The sequence below is a fragment of the Notothenia coriiceps genome, unplaced genomic scaffold (assembly GCF_000735185.1).
Source record: "Notothenia coriiceps isolate Sejong01 unplaced genomic scaffold, NC01 NC01_scaffold00010038, whole genome shotgun sequence".
In the NCBI taxonomy this organism is placed as follows: Eukaryota; Metazoa; Chordata; class Actinopteri; order Perciformes; family Nototheniidae; genus Notothenia; species Notothenia coriiceps.
Window position 1 is genome coordinate 112,514 of NW_011342739.1, and position 12,787 is coordinate 125,300.

General features: G+C 41.0%; 2 protein-coding genes across 4 annotated transcripts in view; one reads left to right on the plus strand and one right to left on the minus strand.

The window, feature by feature from the left end:
- Positions 1-12,787, minus strand: part of LOC104945825 (dynamin-2-like) — a 31,857-nt gene that overhangs the window by 9,345 nt on the left and 9,725 nt on the right. Inside the window, exons 4-9 of the mRNA XM_010771548.1 lie at positions 10,717-10,920; positions 10,001-10,099; positions 9,761-9,921; positions 9,516-9,658; positions 1,739-1,900; positions 969-1,191 (exon numbers count right to left, since the gene is read on the minus strand). Of these exons, the coding sequence (XP_010769850.1) occupies positions 969-1,191; positions 1,739-1,900; positions 9,516-9,658; positions 9,761-9,921; positions 10,001-10,099; positions 10,717-10,920 (992 nt within the window). The remainder of the gene's footprint in view (positions 1-968; positions 1,192-1,738; positions 1,901-9,515; positions 9,659-9,760; positions 9,922-10,000; positions 10,100-10,716; positions 10,921-12,787) is intronic.
- Positions 34-8,135, plus strand: LOC104945817 (dynamin-2). 3 transcript variants are annotated; one of them, XM_010771537.1, is made up of 7 exons: positions 34-191; positions 296-363; positions 947-1,085; positions 3,273-3,359; positions 4,158-4,228; positions 5,781-5,832; positions 6,316-8,135. In XM_010771537.1, the coding sequence occupies exons 1-7, from the start codon at positions 57-59 to the stop codon at positions 6,457-6,459; spliced, it is 696 nt and encodes a 231-aa protein (XP_010769839.1). In that variant the 5' UTR covers positions 34-56; the 3' UTR covers positions 6,460-8,135. The 3 variants fall into 3 exon arrangements, with proteins under 3 accessions (XP_010769839.1, XP_010769840.1, XP_010769841.1); XM_010771538.1 differs by having other exon boundaries at positions 6,790-8,135; XM_010771539.1 differs by lacking the exons at positions 5,781-5,832; positions 6,316-8,135 and adding an exon at positions 5,059-5,342.

Sequence of the window (12,787 nt, forward strand, 5' to 3'; positions counted from 1 at the left end):
ATGTTCAAGAAGCCTCAAGCTATAGTTGTAATCTTTTGTGTTTGACTCTGATCAGGATGGTGCAGCAGTTTGGTGTGGACTTTGAGAAGTGTATTGAGGGCTCAGGGGACCAGGTGGACACCAACGAGCTGTCGGGGGGCGCAAAGATTAACCGCCTCTTCCACGAACGCTTCCCCTTCGAACTGGTCAAGGTAAGTCTGAAGGGCAGTTTTTACAGTGTTTTGGTTTTCACAAAGATTTCAGTATTTTAAGATTTGTTAAAATATAATTAGCATCTTTTTCCTCTTTCTACCAGATTGTGTTTGATGAGAAGGAGCTAAGGCGAGAAATCAGTCACGCAATCAAGAACGTCCATGGTGTCAGGCAAGTGGAACAGCAACAAAACAAAACTGCCTCACTTCCAAAGAAGCCCCCTACAGAGCTTAATATACATGACACTGCTGTGACCACACACTTGGATTCTTTCCCCTCATACAAGTTTTTCTAATCAATCTTTGCCATGACAGGCTAAAAGTACAAGTAAAAGTGTTTTATGTTATTTGTGCAATGTGTTTCCCCCTTTTCTTCTTTCTCCCGCTGTTAAATATAAATCCCCTTATCTCCTCAATTCAGCACCACCCACCATCCTTTTCTGTTTCTGTTTGATGAGGCATTCATTTAAAATGAGGTTTTGTGTTACATGTGTCTTAGCGCTAATGAATTCTTCCCTGTCTGTTATCATATCTTGTTTGTGGTTGGCCTTATTTGACACTTTATCTTTTCTCCACCTGTTGGTGCTGTCGGCATGTTAATAGTCTCTTTGTCCATAACCTCAGACCTTTTCAGTCACCTTTTTTATTTTTTTTGTACCTAATCATCAGTCTATTCATCTGTTTTGTCGGCTTACCCGTCTGTTAACTGTCCCATCTGTGTGCCGCTGTGCCTCTGTCTCTCTGTGCATCCTCAGAACGGGGCTGTTCACTCCAGACCTGGCGTTTGAGGTCATCGTGAAAAAGCAGATCGTTAAGCTGAAAACGCCCTGTCTCAAATGTATCGATCTGGTCATTCAGGAGCTCATCAACACAGTCAGGCAGTGCACCAACAAGGTACTGCAGGTGTCTGGCATATCCCGACCCAGCCGAGACACGGGGCAGGGGGCGACATGGGGGTGTGGGAGAGGGTACGCTGACCCAGAACTTAGCCAACAGCTTCCTACAATATCCCAGAAAGATCAGTTAACTAAAAACAAAAGAACGTTCTGTGCGGTTTGCCCTCAGCCCAGCCCGGCTCCATTAGCCCCGTGCAGGCAGCGCTGTCGTGTTGTGGAGTGTTGTGACGGGTGACGTGTCGTCGTGGATACAAGATGTTTCAAGGACTCAACCTGTCTGAGCATCTCTGGTTTCTCCTGGAAAAGCTGCAGGTCTCATAGCTCAGTACACATAGCCAGTAAAACATGGATTAGTCTTAGGCATTAATTTGGTATTGAGTTGTAAGTGAAATCTCTGCCTTATTGACGCAATTTTAGAGGAACTGGTTTTTCAGGGAAGAGGATGTGAAAGACCTGTGGCTTGTCCTTCTGCACTGCTTGGTTTGTTTGTCTGCAACTATAAACCACTAACTAAACAAAGACTCTATTTCTTGTCTTTCTCTTTCCTGGCTGTCCTCTTTTTCCCCTTTCTGGATTTTCTTCTTCTTTTTCTTTCTTATTTCCTCCCTTTTTTCTCTCTCTACCACCACTCTGCACTCTGAACCCCATGACCTTTCAGAACGGGGCTCTTCACCCCTGACCTGGCTTTCGAGGCGATAGTCAAAAAGCAGATCCTCAAACTCAAAGAGCCCAGCCTCAAATGTGTGGACCTTGTGGTGTCCGAGCTGACCGCGCTCGTCATGAAGTGTGCTGTTAAGGTAACCAGGGACCCCCCTGCTGGGATGATGGCATGACAAGAGAAGGAATTCCTTTTCTTTCGAAATGTCTACCTCTGTCATCCTAGTAAAAAGATCACCCAAGTGAAATCAGTCCCATTCCCACCCTTGCCATCCGTGCCCACTGCTTCCAATGTGTGTATCGTCCCATCTCCACTCTTCCCACGTCTGGAAGTCTCCATACCATTCAGATTTAGTACTGACTTAAAAAACACGATTTAAATTTCAAACACAAAACATTCCATCAGACAGCTCCCCCATGTCGTCTGACCTCAGTATCATTGCTCATTAAAGCATTTAAATATTTTCCATTTCCACATTGCTTCCTGGTCTGACATCCAGCTCTTTGCTGAATGTGATAGAAAGGGAGTGATTTTAGTAAAGAGATGTTGAAACTAATAGCCAATGCATGCGGTGGCAGCTTGAATGAAGGGTTTCCATAGCAACGGTGCTTCACTGCCATCTTGTGGACCAATGGAGTCACTGCACATTATTGTATTATTGAACATACACACTGGATGTACATACACACTTTCCCCTGTTTATCTCTCCCTCACCCCATTCTGTCACTTCCCTTTCTCATCTTGTCTTCACTAATATCAATATTATCAAAACTCTACCATCAGTTAGAGATGACGGTCCTGAATGTATTGACATTGCATACAATTAAGACATTACTCCGTTTGTTTGAAAGGTTTCTACATTGATATTCTAAACAAAATGCTTCCTCAAAGTTACAATGAGTAGGGTTACAAAAATGTGTGAATGTAGAAACTCGTACATGTTCTTACATTCATCAATTGCGACCCCCTAGAAGTGTGCAGCCTGTGTGTTTCACTTTTCTTTAGTCCTCAATCCTCTTACCTCAATGTAACAAACATCAGATCCCAGTCACCCATCCAAGAACAAGCTTACACAGCACTGAAAAAAAAATGCAAATATAGTGAGGTGAAACGGCAAGCACACAACGCTCGTTCCACATTATGAGTCAATCTGTAATTGGCTTTCAATCCCTGGAGAGCTCTTTAAGCCCATGGCAAACTCGTAGCATTACGTTGTTGGCCAAGTCATCCCTGGCTGATGGTAAAAGCCTTATCACCTTGTAGAACAGATGGTCATTGTTTACTTAGTCTGTTTTATGTGTGTTGGTCTGTAGTTGTTTGGACATGTGTGACAATGAAATGTCACTTGACTATCTCTTTCCCTTTTCTTTGTTCTCTATTTATTCTCACTCCTGTTTCTCTCTGATTCTTATTGGTAAGTGTTACTAAGCTCAAGCTCACATGCAAGTGTGTGTGTGTGTGTGTGTGTGTCTGTGTGTGTGTGTTCTCCGTTCAACGCTGCAGTAATGTGGTATGTTGCTTTTTCAGCTCAATTCTTACCCAAGGCTGAGAGAGGAGACTGAGAGGATTGTCACCACCCACGTGAGAGAGAGAGAAGGAAAGACCAAGGACCAGGTGAGTCGCTGGGATGTTGAACAAATGGACTCTCAAGTGCCTTCAGGCCAGCCTTTCATGTTTGTCTTTTTCATATGTGGAAAAAAATACAGTAAGAGCTCCAATCTACATTTCATATGTGGCCCTGCTAGAAATATTGTGCTGGCGGGAGGAAGATACTTCCCCTCTTGTTGCCCCTTGGAAGGGGGAGGCAACACGAAGTAGACGTGGGCTAGTGTTAGCTTATTGATCCATATGCAAGCTGCCAGTGAAACATAACAAAAGACATCAAATAAAGTGTTTAGTTTCTAGTGTCGGTATGTTAGCAGTCTCTTTAACTTAGTTTGTGCAGAGAACCAAATAAACCACAATTTTATAAGCTGTAAATTGGTTATTTGATCAACCTTAAAATAATTGTACTGCATTAGCACAGTTTGTATTAAGTCTTTCAATTTTCTTCAAATGAAAACATAAAGGTTTACACATTTAAATGTCTAAATTAATTGTGAAATACTTGAACATTTTGAAAGCATTTTTTCTAGAACTCATTATTTAAAGCAAAAGTAAGGCAGGCAGGCAGGTAGATTCGTAGGGATTATAAACTGAAATTTATAGAATAAGTCATATTCTCATCTGCAGTTTAAAAAAACATAGGGAATATCAGTCTATATTGGTATAGCTATGCATGTATCTTAAATTGTAATCTTCCTCAAGGTGAAGTATTAGTCGTGTGAACTTGCTCTCTCTTACTGCCCTCTGTAAGTGACGTTTAATTGAGAGCTCTCCATCCTAATCATGATTTTCTGGTCTCTAATCAAGGTTCTGCTGCTGATTGACATTGAGCTGTCCTACATCAACACCAATCATGAGGACTTCATAGGCTTTGCTAAGTATGTACACCCGCCTTCTTTAGTCCAACTCGCAGCGTGTTTCCAGAACCTGAAGTCTCAGTACAGGCATCGTGAATCCGATTAACTCCGGTTTGCCCGTTGTCTGAAGTGCACTTGTGATTCTGTACATTTAGAAAGGAAAAGAGCTGTAATCATGTCACTACTAGCCACAAATACATGTGGAACCCAGCTGCTGATTCAGAAACAGGTTCCCCACCGCATCACTTCTTCTTAATCAAAGTGTTGCTTATAATTAGCCACATGTTGTAAGCAGCCGTGCTACAGTGTGATGTAGTATGCTAATTAGTCATCCAGCCACATCAGAGCATGAGGCTCCCTTGGGGATGTGGATGCCATAATGATAAAGGTCACATTAGTTGCCCACCTCTCCCCCCCTTTTCGCATGTAACAATAATACTCCTCTAAACAAAGCCATCATGTCATGCTCGATTACTTGCCAGATAAACTTCCTGTCTGCTGCCGACTGTGTGACCGCCATGATGAAGAATGCGTACTGTACAATGGAGGGTGTTGATGTTTTACTGCATTTGCTGATAGCTGCTGGTGTGCATTTGAAACACATTTGCACACTGTAAAGCACTGTTTTTGTGGTTTATCTCTGAGCGGTTTAGACTTTGTGCTTGCGTTCTCGTAGTCTAGTGTAGTAGCATGTAGTCCCCCCCTGCGTGGGTCGTGCCGGTGACTGAGTAATAAAGCACGCCGCTTGTGTGTGTGCGGGTTCATGCTAGCCTCTGCATGGCGAGCGGATTGCAGTAATGTGTTGGAGGTTAGCCAGGGCTGTTTAACGGTTCTCATGACGTCACTTTCAGTCTTGACTACAGAAGGCTGGATGATGGTAGCCCCCCAGTGTTCAGCAGCAACAGGTGGGCTAACTGAAGGCATGTAGGGTGGTGTGTGAGTGAGAGGGACACTTTGACTCTCCATGTTGTTAGAAATCTTCTGCGGGCAATGTTCAACTTCCTGTATGTGTGTATCCGTATATATTAGCGATTTTAAGATATACATCAGCCCAGTAATAGGTCATTTATTCCAATTATGCTATCCATTCTACCAGGAAACACACAGTAGAAGAATAACAACAGCATGCCTAATAGAGTCAAATATGTCATTGTCAGTCTGGATGTTTTTGACAATGTCACAGGAAGACAAGAAATGTTTTTTATGTACATATTAAACTAAATAAATGTACATTGGAAGAGTCTGAATTGTTTTTGTTGCGTTTAAAAAAAAGTGATATCAGTTACATTTTGTCTCTGCTTTGAAATATGAAATCCTCCATCTTTGGTCACGACACCTTAGCCTTTCTCCCCCCCAGGCGTGGCTTATATACAGGTTATTCACTTTTTTGAAATACACCAATGTGAAATGATTGGTTATCTGGTCATTATCACTCATGAGACGCAGATAAGTGTTGCAAGACATTTTGTGCACGCCTTGTATATATTTTTAAATAACTTGAGACGGGTTGTGTTTGTTGTGCTTTCATCAATCATATTTATTGTCTTTTCTGTCCATCTGTGTGTAATGACAGCGCCCAGCAGAGAAACACAGCTGCAAACAAGAAGCGGCCCATACCCAACCAGGTAAGTCCTATCACCCGGCTCTGGCCTTTTCAACAATCCCAGCTTTAACCTACCTTGACTGATGTCTCCCATTACCAGCCTATTAGTCACCCATGTGAATATATCTCACTTCAGAAGTGATTAAGCTCATCGCCATTAATCTATCGCAACCTATCAAACTGTTAAAGATACCTCCACTGTTTATCATTTGAACTACTGATTAATGCCGGTTCCTTTATTTCTAATCCTCATATGGAACGGGCTTGTCCACACAGCTGGTACTTCTTCTTTTCTGTTTTATACAGACTGATATTAAAGTATGTTGAATTTCGATGTGTGTTGCTAAAATCCTGAAACATGATTTTGAGACTGCTAACCAGCGTTAGAGATTCTAGTTTCAGTGAGGGGAGGGTTTCTTTAATGAAGCGAAAGAAGACGCAGCTTCCCTCCTTCAAGCTGTTTTTTTCCCACGACTATATTAATTGCTGTTTGCATGTGACCCAGGCATGTTGTTCTACTGCGAAGCAAAACGTAATCACAGGATGCTGTTGGTTGTTTTGTTGGCTGGCCATTAACCCACAAGCATCTTTCGAATGGAGATTTCAGAATGTGCATGGACACTGCATCGATCAACTGAGCAACAAATGACATAACCAAATGTTTGTATACCTGAAGTAATTCTAATTGCATGTAACTCTCTTGCCCTGTCTCTCTCTCTCTCTTTCTCTCTCTTTTTCTCTCCTGCCTCCACCATCTTGGACTACTGCTTTCTGTTTCCTCCTTTTTTTTCGCTCCCCTCAAACATATCATTCCTTACCCCTTTTTTCCATCCTTATCTTGACCTCTTTTTCTCTACTTCCTCTCTCCTTCCAACTCTCCACTTGCTCCCTTTTTCCTCACCTCCCATCTCTCATCTCTTCCTTATCTTTGCCTGCTCCCCTTTGCTTGAATTTTCCCTCACCTTCCTTTTAACTGCAGGGTGAGATTCTGGTAAGTACCCGAAATATTCTAACCGCGCTCTGCCGGGGGCAGCAGGGGTAGGCCATGCAGGAGACTGAGGCCAACACACAGGTCAGCCAGTATGGTTAGGGTGGAGAAGACAGAATGCTGAGAGACAACAGGACAAACGGCTTCCTGCACATACAGGAATGTATACCTCACCATAATGAGTTGTTTTACCCCTCTGCAGCTTGGCGTACTAGGAGAGGTCCAAGAGGAGAAGGTAGAGTCTCCAGATGAAATTCATATCAACATCAATTCTAGCTTTAGCACGCAGTTACCAGTAATTTGGAACTGACTAAACAGTAACACACGGCAGGTTCACTCGTAATTCTTGGTTTAGTTTATTAAGACAGTAATTGTCTTTAATTGGACACATCTGGGTTGCTACTAACATTTCACTTTTTCTCCACCCAATATTTTTAAACAGGACATTATAATTCCAAGAGATTATTGCACTTGGCAATTCTTTGTGTTTCCTGTTAAGGACCTCAGAGAGAAATCCTCAATCACTGACCGTGGAGTGGCGTCAGTTCTCATGTCTTAGGGTTTATACCTCTGCTGCTGCCTCGTGCATTGTGAAAGTGTGCCTCGTGAGAATCATCCCTAACATCGCTGGGGTCGAAACGGGGAGGGAGTGGGAGGGGGGATTTTAATCGACAACACAGTAAACATTTTGATTCTTTGAAATCTTCTTTGCATTAATTTCCAATGATTTCTTTTTAAAGTACATGTATGTAAAAAACCATTTCCCTCTAAAACGACATACATATCCAAAAACCCACCAGTCTCCACGTTCCTAATGAGTATTTCTGTATTCAGAGCGAATCAAATTTGTTTGTAATGTCGTATGGGGACTGGTCATGGCTTTGGGATACATTCCAATGATTTCAATGGGCTCGTTTCATTGTAATCATTCAAATGTTGTTTTCCTTTGGAGTTCATCTCAGAAGTAACCGTACACCTTAAACAAATACGTGTGACGCATACATCTACAACCATCTTGGCAGTTGTCATCTACTAGCAAAAAGTATTCAAACTAAAGCATCTCATTATCTCCTCTTTCTTAATGTCAATTGGTTTAACATTTCCCTCTGACTTTAACAAAGTGGATTTCAAACTTTAAAGTCGTTTTTCCCCGCATGTCTAACTAATAATGTTATTGCCTCCTCATGTTTATGTTGCTGTTGGAACTAATCAACATGTTTTAACCCCGTCACTCACCCTAGTCCTCTGTTGGATGGAGAGGGAGTGCAGAAGAATAAAATACTTTTCTCTTAATAATAATAATAATAATAATAATAATAAATGGGATTTATATAGCGCTTTTCTAGACCCAAAGACGCTTTACATTATGAGTCAGGTCGACAAACAAAACAAGAACAAAAACACAAACAAAAACAAAACAAAAACAGAAAAGCAGTCAGAAGGATGTTGGTTCCTCCNTAACACTTAACCATAAACGTTATCGTTTACTTTCTCCGTCTTTATATGTAAATATGACTTTTTCTCCATTAATCTCCGTCACGTTGTTTCCATAGCAACAACAACTTCCTGTCAACAGAGCTAACTCTCCTTCAAAATAAAAGCATGTCCATACAAAATAGGAAGCCAAGCCAAGCCATTACACTAACTATACAACTGCAACGAAAGTAACACACACAATGCAATATCCTTTTCAATTTCAAAGAACACAATTTGGGTTATATACATTAACAAATAACTATAAAACAACAATACTGTAGAATAACAAAAAGAATGCCGTGAATAAACCGAAATACACGCGTCGAAGCGGTTCGCTGCTGATTACTACGCACCCCCCGCACGAAACGAATATTCGCTGCTGAAAATTTTTATTCGGGACAGCCCTACTGTATTCGCCATGACACAGACAGTCTGTGGTTTGTACTTGTTTAACTTTTGTCTAGTTTCTGAACAGATATGAGGAGCTGTGAGTTCTGAGTGCTAAAAGCTAACGGCTGATGTTTTGGTTTTGTGGTTCGCATCGAAGATGACAGTTTTATGCAGCGTCCCCCCGCCCTCCGAACAGCCGATCGCCCCGCCTACACTGCGTTACTATAGTTACTACCCCAGGTACTAAACTGTAATGGAAACGCAGTATAAAGTGAGCCTGGCCTACCAAGGCCTAACCATAATGGTTACTGTACTAAGCCGTGCTAGGTCCTGCAGTGGAAAAGCGCCATTACTTTAGATGAAAATAAGGTGCCGCTCCCCACGCCCCTCTGCAAGATATTTGGCTAAAAATAACACAATGGTGCTCTAGGAGGAGATTCAGGTGATAAGGTGGGGGTGGGGGGGGTTACCTTGTTTGGTTATTGGCTAATGGTTACAGAAGCCAAAACATCATTATGACATCATAAAGTGGCCAATATCTGATCAGCTCATTTACAGACAGGTTTTTATATAAATGGATCAGGACAAAAAGAGAGAGAATCTCTTTTCCTGAAACTTTCAGAATCTCTTTACACAGAGGGGACACATGTTTATGTATAAAAGACATGAACAAGAGGATTTTGCATAATAGGTGACCTTTAACTCTAAAACAGTGAATGTGAATTGTTCCAAAACAGTTAATCTCAACATCATCAATTGTAGGCCAACTACTCAACACGTTATGCTAGGTGTTTAAGAATGACCTAATGGTTGCTACATTCTTATAAGCAGCAATATTCTGAATCACTCACTGCAACAAGGCCTTGGTCTTGCGTGTTGGGTCGTCTGGACGGAAGTTCTTGTATTCCTCCACTTCCTTCTCCAGGGAAAGGAGCTGACTCTGCAATTTACTGCGCAGTCCAGGCAGAGTGTCCCTGATGTGATTGGTCAATTGCTAGAGACAGAGGTTAGTAACTAGGGTTATTTCAAATATCAAAGGGCATGGAAGGAAGTGAAGTACACATTGCGATTGCACAACAAACAATTGATGGGGAACCTGGTTGAGTGCCTTCTGTAGATGTGGTGTGCCCATACGCTCTGCTATGTGTCTGTAGCCGGGGTGAGACAGGAAGAACTTTCTCTCTGCTGCCTGAGCGGCACGAATGTCCTTCTTCCCATCAATGTCTTTCTGACTGCGGTTCACCACACCAATGTACCCTGCACACAACAACACAAATAGTCACTCTAGAGTCAAAAACTAAGTCTGAGAATGTGTTTTTTTGTGTATAAAACTCACCTCTACGCAGTGGTAGGAGTTTGTTTTCTAGGATTTCCTTAGCATCCGTCCCTTCATCCATCAGGTCCAGCTTTGTTATAACACCAATAGTACGCAGACCTGCAGCAAATGATAAAGTGTTATTACATCAACTTAAACTGATTAATCGTAAATCATAACATTGTTCCCTTCTATAATAATGCAGAGGGAAATGACTGATACACAGAATAATTATCTGAGTGTCTTTGACCTTTCTTCTAGCAGAGGCTTGTCTAAGAAACAGCTAGAAAGATTTTGTAACTAGAGAAACGTGACAAATAGCACTAGCATGTATAATAAACAAAAGCAAAAGTTCAAAGCTTAATTCAGAACAGTGGTATTCAAATTCAAAATCAGCTTTGGATTGCTGCACAGCTGATTTCCATGTCTATTCAATCTGATTAAACCTGATATTTCTGCATTATAAAGATAAGGCTACAATATCAACAATTTGTTTATAGAATTAGATTCCAGCAGTAGCTTTGTAGCATTGTGTAATCCAAACATGTTCAATAACTCCAGATCTAAGTCATGTCCAAAAAATGTCAGTGGTTTTCAAATTCACAGCATGATTTATACTGACACAATATTCTCCGTAAATCAATATTTGTTGACATTAAGAAAAAAGTATTCGAATGAGAGTTGTGTTCATGGGCCTGCTCTTTGACCTTTTAATGAATCTACAGCTATGCGCTCACCCTGTGGGTCGACCTCCTTGGCGATCTTCAGAGCGTCCGAGTTGGCCAGGTCGGTGTTGGCAGGAGTGACGGCCAGGATCAGACAGCTCTCCTTGGTGATGAACTGCAGGAGCATGTCTCTGATCTGGTGCTCGATGTCTACGGGCTGGTCTCCAACGGCAACCTTAGTCATTCCCGGGAGGTCGATCAGGGTCAGGTTCAGCACTGAGTGGCGTGGAAAGAAGTTGTAGGGATGAGAAATGCTTTTCATCAGCTCAAATTAAGTAAATGAGACTGAGTGCAGAATGTAGTGGCATAACAAAAAAAAACGAATTAATCAAATCAAGAAATATATTTCTTGTAATTTTGTTAACAAAGCTGTTAGATTAGTGTGATTTCACAAATTAACTTGATAATTAACTAGGAGTAGACAACCACTGTGTTAAGAATTCGTAGTGGTGTTTATATTTACATGACAAGATAAATATAGTATTCCTGTGACAACAGCATTTTCCTTCCTTTTCATAAAAACACAATCGGCCTCAATCTAACATGTTATTGTGTGTCTGTGGTTTGTAGGGGAAGCTTTCACCTTGTGAACGAGACACTTGGGGAGGCAGGCATTTGCGGTCGTAAAACAGTCTCGACTTCATAAAAACATAAACGCCCTCTTAGTTTTTATTTTAAGTGTTGCATTTACTGAAATAAATAAACTGAAAAATAACAAGTTTGACAGCTTCCATGGGGAGGTAAATAGATTATAGTTTGTGACAGCAATTCAGTGATGTGTATTACAAAAAAACCTTAGAACATTACAAAAGTGGCATTAAAGTTTGTTTTATGAATATCTAAAGGGCTCTCTGTAGACAGAGAGGGGCAAAATTAAATATTGCTCGGCGGGCATTAGAGGTGTAAAATACGGATACTTTATCATGCTATAAAGTAATAGGTATATTAGATATATCATGTTTACAAAATGAACTGAGAAAAATTATAGATATTTGGCTTACAGTATTACTTAAAGTGCACCTATCATGCTATTTTTCGGCAATAGCATAGGTCTCAGATATATAAAAAACATGTCTCTGAAGTGTTTTGCTCAAAGTACCAAACAGATCACACATTCTAGCCATGCCTCATATCCCTCTATTTCACTTCCTGTTTCAAAAGTGCTGATTTTGGGTATAAAGCTTTAAAAAATAATTATACAAAATAAAAAAGGAGGGGGCTGAGCTCATGTGGGACCCTGCAGCTACTGTCTGAACTAAATACTGCTGTGATGAAGCGCCATATCATGGATTATCAAGGGTTATTTCTGAAACTTTCTGATAGTGCAGTGGGTCCACATTTCCGATATTACGTCATATCGGACACAAATCTGGATCAGCTCCGTTGTACCCCCGTTTTTAGAGATTTAGGTACGGAGGAAAAAAGAGAGGGTTTTATTTTCTGACACTGTGTGAGTTCCCCGACACACCAGGGACACATATTTATTTATAAAAGACATCAAAAAGTGCATTTCGCATGATACAGTAGGTCCCCTTTAAATACCTCAAAGATCAAGATACTGAACTATATTGGTTTTGATACGATCCAGTTATTATTAGAGATGTCCCGATGCGATCACGTGATCGGGGATCGGAGCCGATCACGTGATTTTCAAAAAATCGGGGATTGGGATTTTTTTTTTTTTTTTTATAAATACTTTTTTAAAATGTTGTATTCAATGTTACAAAACAACAATGACCATGTTCAAGTCTTAAAGTGATCCTGAGGCCTTAGTTTTGGTTTCAAATGACACAACATCATGTATGTGTTGCTTCTTTGGGGCTTGTTTTCATAGACCTGGTTGCTTATTTCTATCAAATTGATAGAAATAAGCAACCAGGTCTATGAAAACAAGCCCCAAAGAAGCAACACATACATGATGTTGTGTCATTTGAAACCAAAACTAAGGCCTCAGGATNGTGTGTGTGTGTGTGTGTGTGTGTGTGTGTGTGTGTGTGTGTGTGTGTGTGTGTGTGTTTGTGTGTGTGTGTGTGTAAAGAGGCGTAATGAGCTAATAGACCATATGACTGCATGAATTATTTCG

Coding starts and splice junctions, on each gene's coding strand:
- LOC104945817 (XM_010771537.1), top strand. CDS start 57: ATGGTGCAGCAGTTTGGTGTGGACTTTGAGAAGTGTATTGAGGGCTCA. Junction 3,360..4,157: donor AAGGAAAGACCAAGGACCAG/GTGAGTCGCTGG, acceptor TCTCTAATCAAG/GTTCTGCTGCTGATTGACAT. Junction 5,833..6,315: donor AGCGGCCCATACCCAACCAG/GTAAGTCCTATC, acceptor CATGTGACCCAG/GCATGTTGTTCTACTGCGAA.